General features: G+C 38.4%; 1 protein-coding gene across 1 annotated transcript in view; it reads left to right on the forward strand.

The window, feature by feature from the left end:
• The window catches only part of GNAI1 (G protein subunit alpha i1), an 83,413-nt gene that overhangs the window by 37,535 nt on the left and 24,334 nt on the right, over positions 1-21,544 (forward strand). The window contains exons 2-3 of the mRNA XM_004702621.3: positions 15,401-15,443; positions 15,548-15,689. Coding sequence (XP_004702678.1) covers positions 15,401-15,443; positions 15,548-15,689 — 185 coding nt within the window. The remainder of the gene's footprint in view (positions 1-15,400; positions 15,444-15,547; positions 15,690-21,544) is intronic.

Consider the following 21,544-nt stretch of genomic DNA (forward strand, 5'->3'; position numbering starts at 1 on the left):
CCACAACAGGTCTTCTACAAGTGGTGTGAAATACATCAAATCTATTCTTGAGATTGTCTCCAAATTCAGGTGGGATATCCTCAAGGGTGTATCCTATCCTCTCAGGGACTGGTCTCTTCTGGTGCCATGTCTAAAGTTAAGTAAGAAAAAGTCTCACCATTGTTTCTAAATAGCATTCTGGTTGTACGTCTTCCAAGAAAGAGTTGTTTCTTCTTTTGGCTGACCATGGTACTTTCAATATTCTTCACAATCACCATAATTCAATTGCATGGATTCTTCTTTGGTCTTTCTTATTCAATGTCCAACTTTCAATTGCATATGAAGTAATTGAGAAGACCATGTCTTGGGTTAGGGGCACATGGATATTCAAAGTGACATACTTGCTCTTCCATACGCTGTCATAATGCCCTTAATAAATTACCTATTCCTGGATATTCATATTGATTACACTTTATTTTAATTTTGTTAAAAGAAATAAATGCTTATTTCTATGAAAATAAATAGAAATATGTATATTTTATAAGTATTTATAAAAATGTTTCTATTAATAAATGGTGTCTATTCTCCCTAAATGACCATATTGTATGGATATGTAAAGTACATTTTAAAGCTTTTATTTAGAGGTATTGAAATATATTGTCAGTTGCCCTATAAACGTTTGTTATAGTTCTTCCAATAAAAGTAGTTGAGTTTACTCACATCCTCCTATCATTTACTATACTGTTTTGACTAACAATATTTTACTATAGTTTTGAATTTTGAGGCAGGTGGTCAGTGGCACTGACTCTGTATATGTTTTCAGGATGTTTATATTTTCTCTGTTACTAGTTCTTGTTGTTTACTGTTGCTTGTTTTATCCTCACGCTTGTCTTTGTAAAGTGTCCTTGTGCACAGTGGTTACAGGTTTGGTTGCTAGCTGAAAAGTCAGTAGTTAGAACCCACCAGCCACTTCTTGGGGTTACACTGTAGTAGAAGTAGCCTCGTTTCCTCATGATACTCAACCTATATCTCTCTGGTGAGTGATAGACCTTTTCGGGACTTTCTCTTGGCTGGACGAGAAAGCCAAACCTTTCTCCCTTGGAGTAGTTGGTGTGTTCAAACTGCTGACCTTGTAGGTAGCAGCCCAATATGTAACTACAATGCTGCTACTACGTCTCCTTCTGATTGACCTTGGCTATATATGGAAGGTTGGGATTCGTACTTTCCAGCCAGCTATGCACTCTGAAATGCTACACCAAAAAACAAGGAGGTAGAATGACGATTATTTAAGAAAGAATTGGTCATACCCGAGCAAGTTAACATTAATTTTAATTAAAAATTTTAGGATGGCCTCACTGAAAGGACATTCCTGAAATATCTGTAATCTGGTTTTTAAGTAATATTTCTAAATTGTTATATGAGGGGGTATCTCCTCCCTCCCCAAATGGACCATTGAGCAACTCGCTCTGAGTTAGGGCACCCAGTGGTGTCACCTGAGAAGGGTCTCTCTGGTCACAGAGAATTTTTTTGTAAAAGCAATTTTGCTCGAGCCTCATTTTTTTGTGTGATTTCCAATGAAAGAGACAGCATGTGGCTGTGAAATTTTGTTTCCTGCTCAAGAAAAATGCCACAAAAAAACTGTTGTGATGTTGAACATAGCTTACAAGGACAATGCTATGGGAAAAACTCAGGTGCACAAATGATTTTTCTCCTTTCAAAAAAGGTGAAATGTCAATTCATGACAAACTGCATTCTGGACGTCCATCAACTTCCCGAACAGATGAAAATGTTGACAAAACTCATGCACTTTTGCTCAAAGACCGATGATGATGGACTGTTGAAGAGATGGGGAAGTTATCTGGACTATCTTGGAGCTTGGTTCAGTGAATTTTAACAGAAGATTTGGGAATGAGAAGGATCACTGTGAAATTAATGCCTCAGGTTCTGAAGGACCAGGAAAGAGTTTCAAATGGAAACATGCCTTACATTGAGAGAACAACTCCGAAGCGACCCAGACTCTTTTCTAAGACCATTACTGGTGAAGAGACATGGTGCTATTCTTATGACCCCAAAAGCAAACATTAATCAAGCCAGTGGAAGATGCCATCATCATTTCACCCCCAAAAATCATGCCGAGTAAAATCAAAGATGATGCTCAGTTGTTGTTTTCTACATGGGGGCGATAGTGCATTTGGAATTGGTTCTACCAGGTCAGACTGTTGATTAAGCTTTCTGTTTAGAGGTTTTGAAAAGATTGCTAAAGTGTGTGACAAAAAGGCCTGATTTGTGGCAGAAGGGGGACTGGTTTTGCCACCACGACAGTGCACCTGCTCAAGCAGCTAGCTCAGTGCTCCAGTTTTGGGCAAAAAACAGCATGTGTCTCTTGCCCCATGCACCTTACTCACCTGACCTCACTGTGTGTGACTTATTTTTGTTTCTGGCAATGAAAGGACAGCGATTTGACAATGTAGAAGACGTGAAGAACGAAAACAAGGGAGGTGCTATCAGCCATCCAAACCGATGAGTTTGAAAAATGTTTCCAAGAATGGAATCACAGATTTGACAAATGTATTAAATGTAATGGAGAGTACTTTGAAGGTGATAAGATTATTTTGTGAAAAAAAATTTAAATACATAGCTTTGAAAGAAAAATCTGTTCTTTGTGGGGGTACCTCCCTCATATACTGCTGGAATTTTTATGAATTTTCAAAGTATAGAATATTTAACCTCTAATAGAAGCCTGAACTTAGTTTTTAGAACCATTAGGATAAATTGAGGAAACATACCTTATTTGTTTAATTCAAAGTTATATATTATGTCATATAATGGAATATGTGGAAATTGGCATCTTTTTAAGTAAGTTAAGAAGATGTGGTGCATCTAGTTTTGTAGTAACAAGTTCAAATATTCCCAAAAGAAACCAAACAAACACACTCCATCAAGAGGATTCTCACTGACAATGACTGTCTGCACAGGACAGAGTAGATCTTTCTCCACAGGCCCCCTTCTCCTGCAGACAGCTGGTGGTTTTGAAACCAAACAAACAAACTCCATCAAGAGGATTCTCACTGACAATGACTGTCTGCACAGGACAGAGTAGATCTTTCTCCACAGGCCCTCTTCTCCTGCAGACAGCTGGTGGTTTCAAACTGCAGACTTTGTCAGCAGCTCAATACTTAGCACACTGCACTGCCAGGGTACATCAAACAGCGCGCGCGCGTGTGCACACACATGTTCATGGAGAGAAGACCTTAAAAACTTCCTAGACAATGGAATTAAATATTTTTTTTCAAAGTAAATATTAAGCACTATTGTGAGTAGACATACACAAGCCTCTTACAATGGAGGCTTTGGGAGGACATACTGTGTGATGTGTCTTTCCATGTGAGAGCTCTAACGTTGTTTTATCAAAAACAGCTTATCTTCTAGTCCAGTGGTTCTCAACCTTCCTAATGCCGTGATCCTTTAATACAGTTCCTCATGTTGTGGTGACCCCCTCACCCTAAAATTATTTTTGTTGGTACTTCATCACTGTCATTTTGCTACTGTGATGAATCGGCCACCCCTGTGAAAGGGTCATTCAACCCCCAAAGGGGTTGCGAGCCACAGGTTGAGAACTGCTGATCTACGGTATTGCCTGATAAAGCCGTTGACACATTGCTCAAATTCTGACTCTGTGGAGATAGATTATTATAAAACCTTAGACAATAGTGGATGGCTGAAATTATATGATTCAAACATCAAAGGAAAAGAAAACACAACAAACCCCAAAGGCAAAAACACCCAACAAACCCAAAGCAACAGAATGACAAAAATATCCCTAAGTCAAACCCACTGCCATTGAGACACTTCTAACTCATTGTGACCCTGTATGACAGAGTAGCACTGCTCTTGTGGTTATCAGACAGTAACTCTCTATGGGAGTAGAAAACCTCATCCTTATCATGTGGAGTGGCTGGTGGTTTCAAACTACTGACCTTGAGGAAGGCATTAGGGAACAGATCATACAAAGTTTGGGATGCTTTCCTAAGAAATTTATTATAACAAAAAAGTTGATAATAGATTTAATCATTTTAGAAAAAAAATTCTGAGAGGAATGTCTAAGAATTGGTATGTGCTGTTGAGTCGATTCTGACCGATTACAACCCTCTATGATGTATTAGAATGCCCCCATAGGGTTTCCTTGGTTGCAAATCTTTACAGGAGTGTATTACCAACCAGATCTTTTCTCCAAAAGAGTGACTGGTGGGTTTGAACTGCTAATCTTTCTGTTGGCAGTCTAAGACTAATGTCTTGGATATGTTGACATGCAAGGGAACATGTCCTATGTTAAGTCCCTGGCTGCTAGCATTTGTGTTGAAGTCTTTGGTGCTATAACTTACATATTTCCCACCTGAACTTTCTGGAGTGCAAATCTTGAAATCCTTTGCCTCTGTGTCCATGGGACAACAGTCTCCGTGGTCATCGTTCATGGTGCCACATTGGGCCGTGTAACCAGGCCCAATGTCCGAGGACCCACATTCCACACTCCTTGATAACTGGAGGTGCCCTAGTTGGTAAAGCTCACTCCAGTTGCTTCTTTGCTAAAGCATGGTGGGGCCCTTTTTAATACCCTTTGTTGCTAGATGACTGCACACACGAGGAAAGGGCAGAGAATGGCATGATGATCATGAAGCTGTAGGGAGTAAAAGCAATTTGCTGGGGTTAGAATGTGAGGTTTATGTGCATGAGTGATAAGATGGAAAAGTGGGTAGGAGCAAATGAGATTAAAGATGATTTTTATTCAGCTTGAATCATGGGAGAAATATGAGCACATTTTTTGAAATAAATTGCATAATTTTAATCTAGTCGTTTGTACAGGGTAAAAAAATGGAGTTCGAAGAATAAAACCAGATCACTCAGATGGAATCAGTTAATGTTGCAGTGCATTTTTTCTGTGTACCTTTTCTGCTTGAATACTTGTTTATATATAGTATGAGAATGCTATAATCTAGCTTGTGTTTTATTGTTTGTTTGTTTGTTTGTTTTTAGTGGGGGGGTGTCTTTTGTTGTTTTCTAGACAATCAGTATTTTTCTTCTCAATCATTGTTCTTTGTATTAAAGAAATCTATGTTAGTCCAGGTTGACTAGAGGAACAAATTCATAAACACTCAAATGTGTGTGAGAAAGGGCTTTTTATACAAGACCAATGGAATATTGAGAAAACATCCCAGCCTAGTGCAGCTCTAATCCTTAAGTCCAAAATTAATGCATATGTTGGATACCCATCTATAAGTTCCTCTTCAGACTTACACAACACATGTAATGATGCTGTATGCAGGAAGATCACAGGCCGGTGGGTGGAAAGTCTTGTGGATCCAGTGGCGTTAGAGGCATCTCAGCGCTGGCAGGTGTCTGCATGGTGCCTTCAGCTCCAGGGCTCTGGCTCAACTCCCTGTGTCTTGTCAATAAGCATTTCTCCCAGGGAGTGAGCATGTGTCCCACCTCCAGCAAGCTATTTATCTCCTTAGTGCCTCCAAATGAGGCCATCAGGCTGCAGCCAGATTGACAGGCTAACCTCCATCCCTTCACTCTTAAGTCTGAAATTGACAACAGATATGTAACTACCACAAAATCTCTGCTTTGATAATCATTAATTACTATTAAGTTCTCCTCCTCTGTATTTTTGCCTTTTAATTTTTGCTACTTTTTTGGAAACACATGGGTTTTGAAGTTACTTTGATTATTCTGCTATATATATTTAAACCAAGCCAAGTTTGAATAAAATCAGTCAGTATGAAAACCTGACTCTTGTCAGTAGCCTAAAGTAGATAGATACTTATTTCACCCCCTCCTCCAGCAGTAACCCTCAGAATAACTGAGGTGGTCAGTTTCACATGGTCTTTCCGGGACCCAAGTCCCTGCTTTCTCATTGCACCGCCATCCCCTTGCGTCGCCTTGGGGCAAGGTCATGGAAACAGCATTTTCCAGCTGCTTAGAAATGGGAAGGAGAGAGTGAATCCCAGGCTGCATTTTCGTTTTATGCACATATCATATGACATCCGTGAGAGATTTGGTGATGCGACTCACTACTAGCAAAAAGGGAAGATTGGAAATGTGAGTAGTACCCTAAAGAAAAATATAGAATGCAGTGGGAGGATTGCTGAAGGAGAGAAGAACAAATAAAACAGATAGGTAGTATCTGTCTGCAAAGAGCCGATTTCCAGAGGCAGTGCTGCCATGGTGCAGGTGTTTTAAAGAGATTGAATCTAGGCAAGAATCTAGCTGTATTTCCCCCAACTTTCACCTTCCATTGGTGGTGGTGGTCAGGTGCTGTAGCTTCCAGGCAAACGTGCTTCACTCTCTTCAAGAATGCTGTGTGTGAATCTGTTGTCTAGGCTGCTCCATCAGTCCATTTTGCTGAGACTCAAATCAGACTCCTTGACATCAAGATGATGCTGGTTCCCATTTATTCCCAACCATGATGCAATTTTCTAGCAAGTGGTCTTCCCTGATGACAGGTCCAGAGTAAGACTGACAACCAAAGTCATACTGGTGCCATTTTGGGATTAATTTTTCCTTTTTTTGGTGTTAATTAATGATGTCATTTATATGTCAGAGTTCTCTAAAATGGAAAAATATGTTTTAAGGTTCACTGCTGACTAATTTGTTTTAAAATGAAACAATGTATTGTTTGAAGTCGATTATTAATCTTTACTGTTTCTTCACATTGGTTTCTTACTGCTCTGATATGTTTATCCATATTGATAAATTTAGAATTGGTGAATGGAGTTCTAGAAAGTAGTTTGAGTGCTTTATTGATTGTATGTGAAACTAGTTCATCAGCTTAATGAAATGTGATTTAACATGAGCTTTTCCTCATCTCTCCCCTTCAGCCCCCCCTCCCCCCAAATATTATGTTTCTTTAGCGAGCAAGTATTATTCTATAATTCTGTCAGTTGATGCTTCCATCATGTAGGTTCATGCAATTCATAATACATTTTTATTACTAGATTCTGCTAAAACTTGAGATTTCTTTTTATTTTGTGTTAATCTATATGAATGATAGAGATTTTTGCAATATGTAATATCTATCCATTTTACTGCACTCACTAATTAATTCCTAATTTTTTCATGGAATATTTTTTTAATCCAACTAAGAAATAGTTCTTGTAATGAAAACTAGAGGAGAATTCTATTTTTATGTTGCATAAATTTATGGACATTTAAAATGGTCTAATTGCTGAAAGTTTTTATTTGCACATTCTTTATAGATGTGGCTGCTGTCATTACATAAAACATTTCAGCTGCTGTACTTTGGACAGTAAGGCCATAAAAATCAAGTTAAATTGGCACTGAAAATTACCCTTCTAAAATGAAATATGTTTGAAATTTAACTTTTTTATTGTGATATGGAATTGTGTTTAATCTCATGTTGTAGTATTTATTATTCTGAGACCTAACTAATATAATCAGGTCATTCTTTAAAAGCTTACATTCTTTTCTTTGCAAATGGAAAAAAAATATTCTGGATAACTCAACAATGTGTTTGCTTTTAATAGCTACTCAATTTAATTGCTCATTATTTAGGTCATGGCTTTTTTTTAAAAAAAAAAGGGGAAGTGATTTTTCTTCTCCATTAGTGGTTCTCAATCTTGAGTATGCTTACAATCATGTGAGGGCAACAGTTTTTCTAGACTGCACTACCAGACTTCCTGCATGAGTATGCTTTGAGTGAGGCCTATGAAATCTAAATCTTCATGAATTCCCAGATGATGTAAATAAATAAATGGACCAGTGTGATTTTTTTTTAAAGTTCATTTACTAATACTTCTTGGTTGTGTGTGTGTGTGTGTGTGTATACATACTTATATTCCCCTATATATGGGAATGCTCCAAATTATTGTATTAAAATAAGATTGAGATAAAGAAAGTAAATGTAAGGATGATATTAAAGAATTTGAATGAAGACAGTGACTGTTAAGGTATGTCAATGTACATTAATATTTAAGCAAACCCATTTTTCAAGAATTGTTCAGGCTCTGAAACGTCAACCTATATAACAGTTACTTGCCTGCAGTTTCACAGAGGCTCACAGAAGATATGAAATTCCTGGGTCAAAGATAAAAAAGAATGTAATAATTACAGCAACTCAAGTAGCCAAAGAATCAGTAATTTTGCCAGAATCCACAACTTTGCTGCATTGTTCTCAGGGCCAAGGAGGAAGATAAGCCCACGAGACTAGCACATGCTGTGGGTTCTGTTGCAGAAGAGAAACCCTGAACTGAAGTAACTCACATTTTCAGATTGGGCAGTCAGCCTATTTCACCATTGCCACAGAGGGTGCATCATCTCTATTACACTGGACACTGCACAATCCTGCTCTTGCTTCTGGCTGGAGACATTATTTCTGTCTACCAAAGCTGCTCTCTGTATATATATATCCTTAAAAAAATAATTCAGAAAAATATATACCAATGCCCAGAAGGCAGAGTTTTCAGGAATGCAAAAGACTCATGGAGAATTACTTCCTTAAGTGGAAAAAAATTCAGAAGGTTTATGAAGATTAATAATTGTACTACCCTCTTTGAAGAGAAATATCATAGCAAAAGCCTGAGCATCAGTACGCTTAAACTTTAGACCAAGTAATATATGGTTCCATAATAAAGAAAAACATCCTCCGTCTTTGGCTTTGAATTATTTTTGTAAATGTATATAACTAGCATTGGTCTAAAATATTTTATGCTTTTAGATCTGTTATGTTAAATGCTATGTAAAGACCCAAGCAAAAACCAACATTTTACACGAAACATTTCAAAGTAAAATTAGCATTAATTTAATATGGCCAATAATGTTATAAGAGCTAGAAAAAAATGGAGCAACATGATTTTTTTTAATTTCCTTTGATAAAACTGCTTGTTAAGCACCAAAGTTAAGTCAAAAAGTGTTGCTCCTAGGATTGCAGCTTATTTTATATATGGGTTTATTCTGAACAGATCATGTTCAAATGTGCCTCTGCAGTCTGGCTGACTACAGGCAAGATTTCTCAGCAGTATACCTGCCTGTGTCTCATCCAAATGCTTTCATTTTGTGTCTTGGAAATAGACTATTTTGAACTCAGTGCTAATATAAAATTTTAATAAGACACAAGAGGGTATCTTCCCCTTTCATGAAGCTTTGCGAGAAGTTATGGGCATGTTGCACATAAAACAAGATATTTTAGATGGATCAAACATTCAACAGGAAGTCAAAAAGACTTCAAAGGCAAATTAAAGGCAGAGAGATAACCTCAGAAGTTTATGGTCACTGTTTTGGAGTTGGGGGAGTCCCAAGACATAGTCTTTATAGATTTTTCTGAAGGACACAAGATGATTACAGGGCCTTATTATAAATTAGTTTCAAAAACTGCATTTGTGCGATAGAGAAAAAAATGCAACAGGGTTGCACCATGGAAACTCTTCTATTATGACAAAGAACCTGCTCATTTTTGACATTTCACTAAGATACCTTGTCACCATCCCATCGCCCTGATTTTACCCCTCAGACCTCTGCTCTCGAAACTCAAAGAACATTTCTTGTTTGATAAAAATGTCTATGATTTTATTGCAGTAATTTTATACAGCAGGGGCAGTGAATCAATTTATATGGCTCTTCTGGGAACATCTCTGTAACTTCCGTCAAAGGACCGTTTCCTACCTGGATTTGGGTAAAAAGTTGGGGGGAGGCACTGATAGGATTCAGCTGTAATTGTTCACAGCCTACATTGTGAGTGCTATCCTGCTGGGTATAAAAGGAGTCCTCTGAGAAGCAAGACTCTGGAATCTAACTACCAGCAGGAGGTAAGAGTAGAGTAGGTTCTCTGAACCCTGAGATCCTTGTGTGGTGAACATTTTTGGACCATTAGACAACTGTGACATCACAGCAATGGTAGCAGAACCAGGAGTCAGAGCGTGAGACACAGTGGTGGACTTCCCAGTCCACAGAGCATGTACCACAGAGTGCTTTGGGGCAGGAGGCTGGCTTGTGCAGTGTGGTACTGCAGGGCATTTAATCAGGGAGCTGGCCTCACTGATTCATGGAGCTTGAGTGGAATGGCTTTGGATGGAGTGGAGTGCAGGCCATTTGAGCATGATGAACATCCCTGAACTAATTTTGCCACGTCTTGACTGAACAACTACACCCTAAGCACTTCTCGCCTACATTGCAACTTGTCAATTTCCTTAAAATGAACTCTTTAAACATGAATATTGTCGGTGAGTTCTCTGTGGCCATTGCAAGGAAATGTATAACCTAGTAGCTGCAACGTAAAATATACTATGAAGGATAGAGAAATAAAAGAATGCTTTGTATGATGACACCTTGTCGTATAATTACAAACATCCAGAGAGTTACAAAATGAATCTGAAGCCTATGTATTTCATCACCTACCTTCATCACTAAACTCACTATCTAGCTCAGATCATTTATACTTCCACTTTCTCTTCTGCCTTCTGGTGGATTTTTATGAAGCAACTTCTAGGCTCCAACATCATTTCATATGTAAATATTTTAGTATATATCTCAAAAGTCAACTTCCTTAAAAAATAACAATAATTCCATCATTATACCCACACAATTAACAATAATAATTTCTTTAAAAAATATTTTTATAGTGCATTATGATTCTTTTAAATTTAAGATACTCCTGCACTGGCCTGTACAATGACTAATTACTTTGAACCTTTTTTTTTCTCATTAAACTTCTATAACTTTCTTTTGTGAAGCAGTGTTTTTAATATGACCTTCATTTTGATGCAAATGCATCATTAATAACCTTTTTTTCCCTTATTAACTCAAAGTTAATTAATGTAATATTATTGAGCACATAGATGAGTCAAACTCTTTTGGGTTCATGTGGTAGAAAGCAAACTCTTAAATGGTTCTCATGGATTGGAAATGGAGGTATGATTGTCATTAGTTATAACCATGGTGATATATAGTGTATGCTCTGCCCAAGTCTTTAATGGTTCATGCTGTGACACCTTTTATTCCCCAAAAGTCACAAATGTCTTGGCATTTTAACAACAAGTTTTAGGAAACAAAACTACAGAGTTTATCTTGAACTGGACAAATGAGTTACCACTCGCACATTTGTGGCACTAGTAAAACAAAAATAAAAAAATTAATTTTTTTTGGAAAATATTTTTTTCAATCTGTACAAAAGGTCTTTCTACATAAATTATATACAGAGGACATGTTTCCCAAATATTACCCAGACAAATATGGCACTTACTAGATTATCCCTCCCTTCTGGCTGAATGCTCAAATCTCCATCATAACTAACGCGAAAAGTGTCAAGTAGTGAGAGACCCAGTTCTATAGACTGCCTGCTTCCCTCTGCTGTGGCCTCACCGTTTTAGTGTCTTCCATGAGGTGATCATGGAGATGACTCCTGCAAACCGGAAGTTAACACTATTGTCGTGATGTGACATTTCCTGATGGATTTTACACAGATGATCAAGGAAAGAACTGGATTAGTTTAGTCTAGATCACTCTTGGGGGTGGGGGTGGGAGGTGTGATAGCTTGTATTCAACGTGATGGATTAACCAACTGTCAGTAGATGACTGTGCCTTTGGTGGGAGGTATTTGGGTGACGGAGCCAAACCAGGGTGATGGATGAATGGAGTCCCCCAAGACAGGTAATATTTGGCACTTCCTTTAGTGTCTTCCTCCCCAAATTAAAAACATTGCCGTTGAGTTGATTCCATTATATAGATGCTATAGGACAGAGCAGAACTGCTACGTGGCTGTCGTCTTTACATAAGCTGACCTCCACATTTGACTCTAGGAGAATCAGGTGGGTTTTAACTGCTGTCTTTTCGGTTTACGGCAGAGAGCTTTAATCACTGCACCACCAAGGTTCCTCCTTCAAGATGTTAAAGCGCAAGCCTATGCCCATCAAGTCCGTTCTGACTCATTGTGACTCTGTGTAGGGTTTCCAAGGCTGTACGTCTTCACAGGAGTGGATAAACTCATCTCTATCGTGGGTTACTGACAGTGTCGCCAGTGTCCCTTAAATGCCATAGGCACCTCTAAACTCAGACGTAGACCCTGCCAGTACATAGACCCATTGTGGTGGAAGGAGTCATTCAACTGACTCAGAAGTTCTTATTTCTTAATCGTTTTTGTTATGCGCCAGCCAGCTGGTTCCAGTGCACAGCAGATGGCAGCAGTACCCAGTCCTGCTCCCTACTTGCTATGTGTAAACCCGATGTTGTAGTTCCCATCAATCCATTTGGTTGAGGATATTTCTCTTACATGACTCTTCTGATTTCATCATCATCACCTCCAAAGACCATTCTGGCTGCATTTCTTTCAGAACAGACTTGTTCATTCTTCTGGCAACTCATTTCTTTTCCCCAATATCATAACTCAAAATACTCATTCGTCTTTCTTATTCATCGTATAATTCAAAGTACTCGTTGTTCTTAAAGCTTTCTTATTCTTTGTCCAGTTTTTAAATGAATATAAAGAAACGAATGAGAACACCAGGACTTTAATGAGGTGCACCTTAGTCCTCAAAGTGACATCTTTGCTTTGGAATACCTTACCAGAGATCTTTTTTTCTTTCATCATTTTATTGGGGGCTCGTACAACTCTTATCACATTGGCCCAATGCGAAGCTTTGATCGTTCCTGCTTGATCTGTGTTGTATATTCTTTGTTTTATATTGCAGCGGTTGTTGGTAGGATGGGTATACTTAAAAGCACATCATACCTGCCACTTGACCTAAATGCAATGGAATAGCGGACTAGTTGCGCTCCCCATGACCGCCGCCATCCAGTTGATGTGGAGTCAAATGACCAGGTATACAGAGCAGAGCTGCCTTAGAGTGCTGCCACGGCCGTGCATCTCTGTAGAAGCAAATTGTCACATCCCTCTCCCACAGCGGGGCTGGTGGATTCAGATCAGTGAACTTTCAGTTAGCAATCAAGAACTTAACCACTGTGCCACCATGCTAGAAAAATGTACCCTTCTTCCCTTGCCTAATCCTCTGTGCCCCCTGTGTTTTCTAACTTTATTCTGTCAGCATCACATTATGACTCACTCTTTAGTGTCAACCAGGTTTCTGGAGTTTTTTGAAACACAAATCATCTACTACATGCACATTGAAAACCAAACTAAGTGTTCCATGTTACCAGGGTGATTAAGAGATATAAAGTAAATTAGAATTTAAAGATCATGTCTAGCACAAGGACAATTTGAATCTTCCTTAATAGGGTTTCTAAAAATTTTAATCCCATACACATAGTTCAGTTGCTAGCAACCTTAATTCTTACTCTTTCTGCTTCTTCCTTTACGTGCCTCTCAAATATTATGTCATTTAGTCTGCCTTCGGCCACTGACTTGCTTCATCAGAAGAATGGGCCTTCTCTATGGATTCAGTAACTCTGTGTATGGCAGCTGCCGCGTCTACTTGTACTCCTCTAGATGTCCCACGGTGGAGTGTACAGGGGACTAACCAGACAGAAACTGCCTAGGATATGTTATTTGGGTTAACCACTCCTGAATTGGACCAATGTGTGAGCCATACAGCCTGTGATTGTGCTTCTGACAGAGCCGAGTACACTGTTATCGATTAATAAGTATGTGGTGCTTATCTTGGAATTGTTTTTATTGGCTGATGCCTTGAGAGATTCAACAATTGTTTGTAAATGCAGAAAGTCCTCGGTGTTTATTCAGTTCCTTCTTTTCTACTTAATGTGAGGGTTTCTTGGGAAAAATTCTTGATTACTAAATCACAAATTAAATTCAGGCATTCTACTGTCCACCCCTCTGCCCAATTTAAATAGGTGATTTACTCAAATGACCTGTTCTCAGACCTCTTTCACGGTTTACGTGTCTATCTGTAGGCAGATAGGGAGGAATGGAGAGGTGAAGCACAGAAGTTTACTGTCTAATTGTATTAGTCACAGATAATAAGCAGAAGTTCAAGTAATTCTAGATGGTTGACTGTGTGTAGCACAAGGTGGCTGTTGAGAATCCAAGGAGAAATGGTCCATGGATTACATCTACAGTGAGTCAGGAACATGTGGCGAAGGAGATAAATTTTGATGATTGATAAAGAGTATCACCAGACTAGTAGATCAAGAGGAAGAAATCGCGTTTGGACAATGGAGAAGTGAACGCAAGGAAAATGGTATGTTTGGGAGTATGTGGTGTGGTCAGCAGTAGGCGTTCTTGGAACTGCAGATGGTTCAATAAGCCATAACGTCAATAAAGCCTGGCGGATGGCCTTGGGGAAATAGGAATACCAGCGCTGAGTGTTTAGAATCCTGAGCCGTGACTCTCAAACAGGATGTGAAGTCTTGGTGAACGGGAGCAGGAAACCAGATGATGGACCGGTCACAGCCTCTTTGGTTTTATAGTCTACCCTGAGATATTCACAGTAACCTGCAATCAGGAGGAGGAGTCTGGAAAAGACTTCATTTGGAGGCCGCTTTTAGGTGGGATGAATATTAAAGTGGGACCTGCATTCATCAGCAGCGGTTTCGTTAGTAATAGTCTCATATTGCTATTGGGTAACATTCAGTTGATTTTGACCCATAGAGATTTGGTATGACAGCAGAGAACAATCTCATAGGGTTGTCTTGGCTGTAATAGTACCTGAAGCATATCAGGTTGTTCTTTCACGGAACAATGGGGCAGGTTTGAACTGCCAACCTTTTGGTTAGCAGCCATGTGCGTAACCATTAAGCTACCAAGATTCTTCATTTCTATGTTAAGATGGCTTAACTCTGGGGACTCAAATCATGAAGGGTCCCTGAATACATGGAAAGTGAAGAAGGAAATTTGAGAATGGGTCCCAGATTTGTGACTTGGGTGGCCGAAGGTAAAGAAACTCAAGAGGAGACCTTTCTGTGGAGCATACCACTGTAGTCCCCTTGTTAACAAATAGTGCTGATTCTGGTTTTAGGTCTGAAAACAATGGTTGTTGAATAAATATTATGTGAGATACAGCTATTTTAACACGAAATATTTTTAAATTACTTTTCATGGGGTTTTTTGGTATCACTGTCTTCTACTTCATATGACCCAAAGTTTAATATTATAATAATTGGCTGACCAGTTGAACTTCTTCTACTTGGGAAAAAAATAAAAAAAATTAATTTATAATTTTTCAATTTAATTACAGAAAATTGAATTTTTAAAGCTTTAGGGAATCTATACAAATAATGAAAACATTTGTTTTCAATTAAGCTTATTTAATTTACATATCATGAAGTAATTTTTCACAAATATGATTCATTTTGAGGATAACCTGTATATCTGAAACTAATAAACTGTATTTTGATAGAAAATAAAATTCAACTATGCAAGAAATAATGTGTGTTTTTTCCTGGGAAGGGAGTAGATATACCTATGTGAAGTTGCTAAGAATGCCTTATTCTACATTTTTAGGTGCCGGTGAATCTGGGAAAAGTACAATTGTAAAGCAAATGAAGTAAGTAAATTTAAAACATTAACATTGATATTTATATTGAAATGTATCCTCCCATCAAAGAAAGTAAACATATTTATTTTTTATTCTCCCTTTCCCCTCCTTAGAATTATCCACGAAGCTGGTTATTCGGAAGAGGAATGCAAACAATACAAAGCAGTGGTCTACAGCAACACTATCCAGTCAATTATTGCCATCATTCGAGCCATGGGGAGGTTGAAGATAGACTTTGGTGACTCAGCTCGGGCGGTAAGTTACTAAATTTGTGGAAGCATACCTGATGCAGCAGGGAGGGAGAACTTGAATGATAATTTCATACCACATAATCTGCAATTCATTTAGAAAGTGAATTCTTAAAACATAGAAGTGAACAGAATGAGTCAGAGGCTTTTAGAAGTGAGTGAATATACAGGATTATATATTTTTCTTCATCATTATTCTACTTTCCTTATTCATCAGAAGAGTTTTGGGCAGCTCAATAATGATTACAGGATTTTCTGTATAACAGTTGTATTGGGCACCCCTGCATAACCATAAGTAAGCTGCTTAGAGGGGCACTTCTTGACATCTGTTTTTAGAATTTGGAATGCTGAAATGATGTAATCATTGTATTCACGCCCAGACTAAAAAGCAATCTTATAGAATGAACAATGCTGTTTAAGTTTGGTTCATCGGAACAGGAATCCATGGACTTTAAAGGGTACTCGTGGAGGCACCAGTGATGTTGTTACAGTTTTATCTTACTAGTAAGGAAGATGAGTCCTGGAAGGGTACCATTAGGTTTGAGGTTACCAACCAATGTAAAACATTAGATTTGATTTTATATTAAAATGTATTCTCCCATTAAAGGAAATAAGCATTTTTGCTTTCTTTTCTCTCTTATGTATTGCAATGTGAAGATTAGGACCCAGTACTCGTGCCTTGGTTTATTTATTTGGCCTGGTCACTTGCTTTCAGCTTGGCTGAAAGCATTCCTTCCCGCTCTAGTCCATATTATTTCTCTCCAGCTGAGCTACCATGCTACCTTCATCTTCTTATTTCATATTTGCTTATTTGTATTACAGGGCTTTACTATTCCTGTTTATCAGGAAAGCATCCCTAGCTTAATTTTAAAGACAAAATTATTATATCAGTACTCCTACAACTGTACTCCCTCCTTCTCTTGTTATATTTTTGTACTCAATATGCGTATTGTATATGGCATATTATATTCAATGTTAAGAGTGCCATGAATATTTTCTGTGTAGAGACGCCATCGCCTTTTCGTCCTGTATCATTGGGGTCATGCACATTGACATATGCAAAGGGACTTCAAAAAGTTCATGGAAAAGTAGAATTAAAAGCTGATGGAATTTTTCCCACAAACTTATTTTAGAAGCACTTGTGTGTGTTTGTGTCAGTGTGTCTTTGTGTCTGTGTTACCCGACCCTAAAGCCCTACTGCTGTTGAGTCAATTCCAATTCATAGGGATCCTCTAGGACAGCAGAATTACTCCTTAGAATTTCTGAGATTGTAAATCTTCATAGAAGCAGACAGCCTCAAAAAAATTAAAAAAAAAAAAAAGGAAGCAGACAGCCTCGTCTTTCTTCACCAGAGTGGCTGGTGGGTTTCCCAATGGCTTATGGTTAACAGTCCAGTGCTTAACCCATAGTGCTACTACAACTCCTATCTGTCTGTCTGTCTGTCTGTCTATATCTACGTAGATAGATACAGATGTATATGTGCCTGCTTACACATACATACATGTATATGTATGTATGTGTATATACACACAAAGAGGCTTCAAAGTTAGTGGAATGTATTTATCATTTATTAATTCAATAGATTCTTCTTTAGTTTTTAGTTTTATACAGAAGAGAATCAACCTTAGATTAAGAAATATTTATATAATTTTACTGTATACTGATTTTAGTTGCGATCATTTAAACTTTTACCAAATTGCTGTACATAATATTCAGAATTCACACCTTCTCTGCACTTATTGAGAGGAAAAGCTTTTAATAAGGAGGCAATGAAGGATCTTTGCCTCTACTTTGTCTCTCCTCCTTAAATGCCCCCTTAAGGAGGCAAAGGAGGAGCAGTCCAAGCCACTTTTATGCATATTTTTGTTTGTTGTTTTTCTTTTCTCCCAAGGAATGTCATTTCCTATTTTTATGTGTTTCTTTCTCTACATAACTTGGACTTAATCCCAGGACCAACCAGAAATAACAGCTATCTTACCACAAGGTTTTGCTTTTGTTTTTCATCAGTTATCTGATAGCCTTTCTGGAGTCACTGAGGCTGGATAAAGCCCCCAAATTACTGCCCTGAGAGAATCTTAAATCTATAAACAGAAACTATCTCCTAAAGCCTGATTTGAACATCAGAATCAGTTTATCGCATTAAGTTAGGCAAGTTTTCCTTGAGCATTTTCCTCGTTTAAAGAATGACTTCTGTGAGATCCAGCTGACAAAGCAACTGGAAATGGTCGAAGAGAAGCTCAGGGGGAAGGAGTTGAAGTCAGTTGCGGGGGATTGATTTGGAGAGGGATGACAAGAATGTGCACATAACTAGAAATGACACTTAACTCTAGATTTTCACCAGAAAGAAAAAATGCATTGCGGAAGTTCAGTACAAAAAAATAAAAATGTTTGTGTGGCATTTTGAAATCAACACCTAAGTCTGCTTTGGTCTTGTTTCATTTTACTAGGCTAAGTTTGGCCAGTGACGTTTAGATTCATTAGCTGTTTCTTGTCACCTTCAGCCCATGCTTCTTGGTTTTGATTTAGCCATCTTCAGTAACTCCTTTATCCAAAGGTCTCATAATTGCATATTACTTTAGATTGGTCTAATCCATGCTTTGTGTTGCCTTACCTATACACAATTATTAAAATGCTAACAACTTCTTGGAATTGTGCTAAAGAATATAAAGATGAATTAAACATGATCATTTTTCTCATGGAAATTTCGTTAGCCTGGACAGCAAGTGGAGGGGACATTTTTATTTTGACAACTGTGTATTATTATAAAAATTATGTTTAGTTCCTGTTGCTTAATAACATTAATTGTTAGCATTAGAGTGAAATCACTCATCCACTTGTTATTATTCAGCTATCCAAAATACGAAGGCAATTATGCATTTCTATTCCAGATGATCTTGAGAATTGCCCTACTTTTTTTCTCATCTTTGTTACAATGCAAAATAAACAAAAATGACCCTTTAGTATTTCGACTTGGTTTCCATTCACTACACAGATTAATTGGTGAGAATTTGCTAAGAAGATATAAACATGTTAAAGATGGTGAATAACTTGCTTTGCTTTGCCTAATACTTGTCACTTACCAGATTTTCCCAGGAGATTGAACATTAGCTGTTTAAAATGAGAGGAAACCAAATTCCTTTAAAGGCTGACAGAGAGCGAGACAATTTTGTCCCGGATATTCTTTCAGAATGTTCTTAGAATGTGGAAGCTCATCTGTGGACCCCGTGTCTATAATTTACACAACTATGTTTCGACTGTGGACCTAGGGCAGCATGGTGTACGGGCTTTTGGGTCGGTGGTACGCAGTGCTTCACTTAGAGCTGTCCCGCTCCAGGCGTCCTACGTGTAGCACTGTCCTGCCAACAAACTGCTACCTGTTTGCACAAGTTAATGGTAGAAATGAAAGATGACACGTTTGGAAACCTATGGACAGTTTTGCTCTGTCCTATAATTAACTTGATGGCGTAGATTTATAACAACTGACATTTTTATATTAACTCTGCTAGTTAATAAATAGCAGATTTATGCTTTGTACAATTTTATTTCTGTGGCAATATTGGTTTGGAAATAGGGTGGAAACACAAGAACAAACACCAAGACAAAGGCAGGCTTCTGCTCTCAGATCACACAATCTTCTGAACCAGTCTCCCCGTCAAAGAGGTAGATACCTGCCAGGTGTCTCTATCGCCCCCTTTATATGCACATCTTAAAAACCACTTTGACAGAGGAGACTTATCCTTAGCTGGGATCAGTTTCTCATGGTGGGGGAAGTGGGAGAAGACCATTCTGTTGCTGCCATATAATATCGTGCTAACACCACCCCAAAGCAACACTCCTTGAAGAGTGATAAGTGAACCTTACAGGAAATTCAAATCAGGATTGGGGGTAGGGCATGTATGTCTTAGAGAAGGCATAATACTCTGTTGGTTGGTAAACCTGTTGAAGCAACCTCCTATGGGAAACACTACTTTACAATTCTTACATAAACCCCAAGAGGAGAATGCACCCAATGCTGTGTTCCTAATCAGACATTTCAACCTAGTTTCTACCCAGCTCTTGGTGATCCAGGCCTTGTGCTCTAGACCGCTGGAACTTTAGACTCCGTGCTTTAGGGACGCACTACATCCTTCATCGGCCACACCCACAAGATTCCAGATGGAGAGCCTGATAAACACATTGGCTTTTGCCTCAAACTCGCCTGTTGCAGATTTATGGGACTACTGACATACTTCTTTGGACTTAAGCCTGAAATGCCCTAGTGTGAGAAGAAGCAGATGCCTTCTAGCCCAAGGTTATGGAATTGGTGGTTACTGGACTTTGGTTCAGATCTCTTGCTAGTGGGTATCCAATGAATTATGTCCTGGGACCACCATGTTATTTTTTATTTTAATGCTCTCTTGGCATGTATTAGTCTTGTAAGCATGGTTCTTTCTCTTTGAATGACTGTTATTGGAAGTTTGGCTTTAACAGTCACCATGATTGTTTGTGTAAGTAGTAACCAGTAAGCATTTAATCTATATACCGTAAGTCCACAGTTCATTTTGATCTAAAAAACTGGCCTATATATATAGAATTTCATTTTCTCAACAGTGTTTTAAATTCTATAACATTTGCTAAATTATGCCCGAGGGAGATGATTTATATTGTTTTCTCTCATAAAATGATAATGATGTTTCTAAAGTGAACCAGAGCCATATATAGACCATATACATATGAAGGAATATGGGTCTCACACTTAATTCTAGACTCCATCAAAGAACAATTAATTTTTATGACATGATCCTCCTCAGAACTTTCCCTCATGAATAGCTTACTGAAGATCTCGGTGCTTAGAAAATTGTGGTGAAAAAAAGAAAAGAAAAGATTGTGCCCATATTTCAGAAAGAATTGCTTCTGGAGTCTTAAAGGCTTGTCTTAAAACAAGCAGCCATCTTAGTGAGGGGGTTAACTAAGTCCACATGGAAGAAGTATGCCCGCCTGTGTGATCCAAGGATTGTAAGGATAAAGCTAACTCTGAAGGGGGAATCGTATCAGAGCTTAAAATCTGAACACTCCGTTTGCAGAAGGCTGTGATCACCAGTGGGAGATCCAAATCCATTTGCAGAGTCCCCACAGGGACTAAGCCTCCAGTGAATTCCCCATCTTTGAGGAATGTGAATAGCCTTGCTATCAGAGCCAGAAATTCAAGTAGGATTTAGAAGATGTGGAATGCAGGATATTACTGTTAATATTAGATGAACTGTGGCTGAAAGAGAATACCCAAAAAGTATGTGGTTGCATTTTATTGATTATACAAAGGAATTCATCTGTATGGTGCATGGAAAATCATGTATAACATTGCAGAGAATGGGAATTACACAACACTACTTTGTGCTCTCTCAGACTTATAATGAGTCAAGTAACAGTCACTTGAACCGACCAAGGGATGTTGTGTAGTTACATTACAATCAGTAAAGGAGTAGGTCAGGATTGTATTCTTTGACCATTCTTTTTCTCTTCGTATGCTGAGCAAATAATCTGAGAAGCTGGACTATGTGAAGAAGAACATGGCACTAAAATTGGAGGGAGATTCATGAACAGTCTTCAGTATATTGAAGATACCACCTGGCTTACTTGAAGCACTTCATTCTGGAGAACAAAGACTATACTCCTCAGACTCAACTCACTGCCACTGAGTCAATGTTAACTCACAGTGACCCCCTCTGGCTGTCAGAGACTGTCACTGTTCACAGGAGTTTCAGAAAGCCCCGTGTTTCAGGCGGAGCTGCTGCGGGTTTCACACTGCCAACCATGCAGATTACAGCCTAAAGTGTAACCTCTGCACCACCAGGGCTCCCAATATACAGTCTAGCACATCAGGAC

Source organism: Echinops telfairi, unplaced genomic scaffold (assembly GCF_000313985.2).
Source record: "Echinops telfairi isolate 266 unplaced genomic scaffold, ASM31398v2 ScPeMD7_23;HRSCAF=83, whole genome shotgun sequence".
Classification (NCBI taxonomy): domain Eukaryota; kingdom Metazoa; phylum Chordata; class Mammalia; order Afrosoricida; family Tenrecidae; genus Echinops; species Echinops telfairi.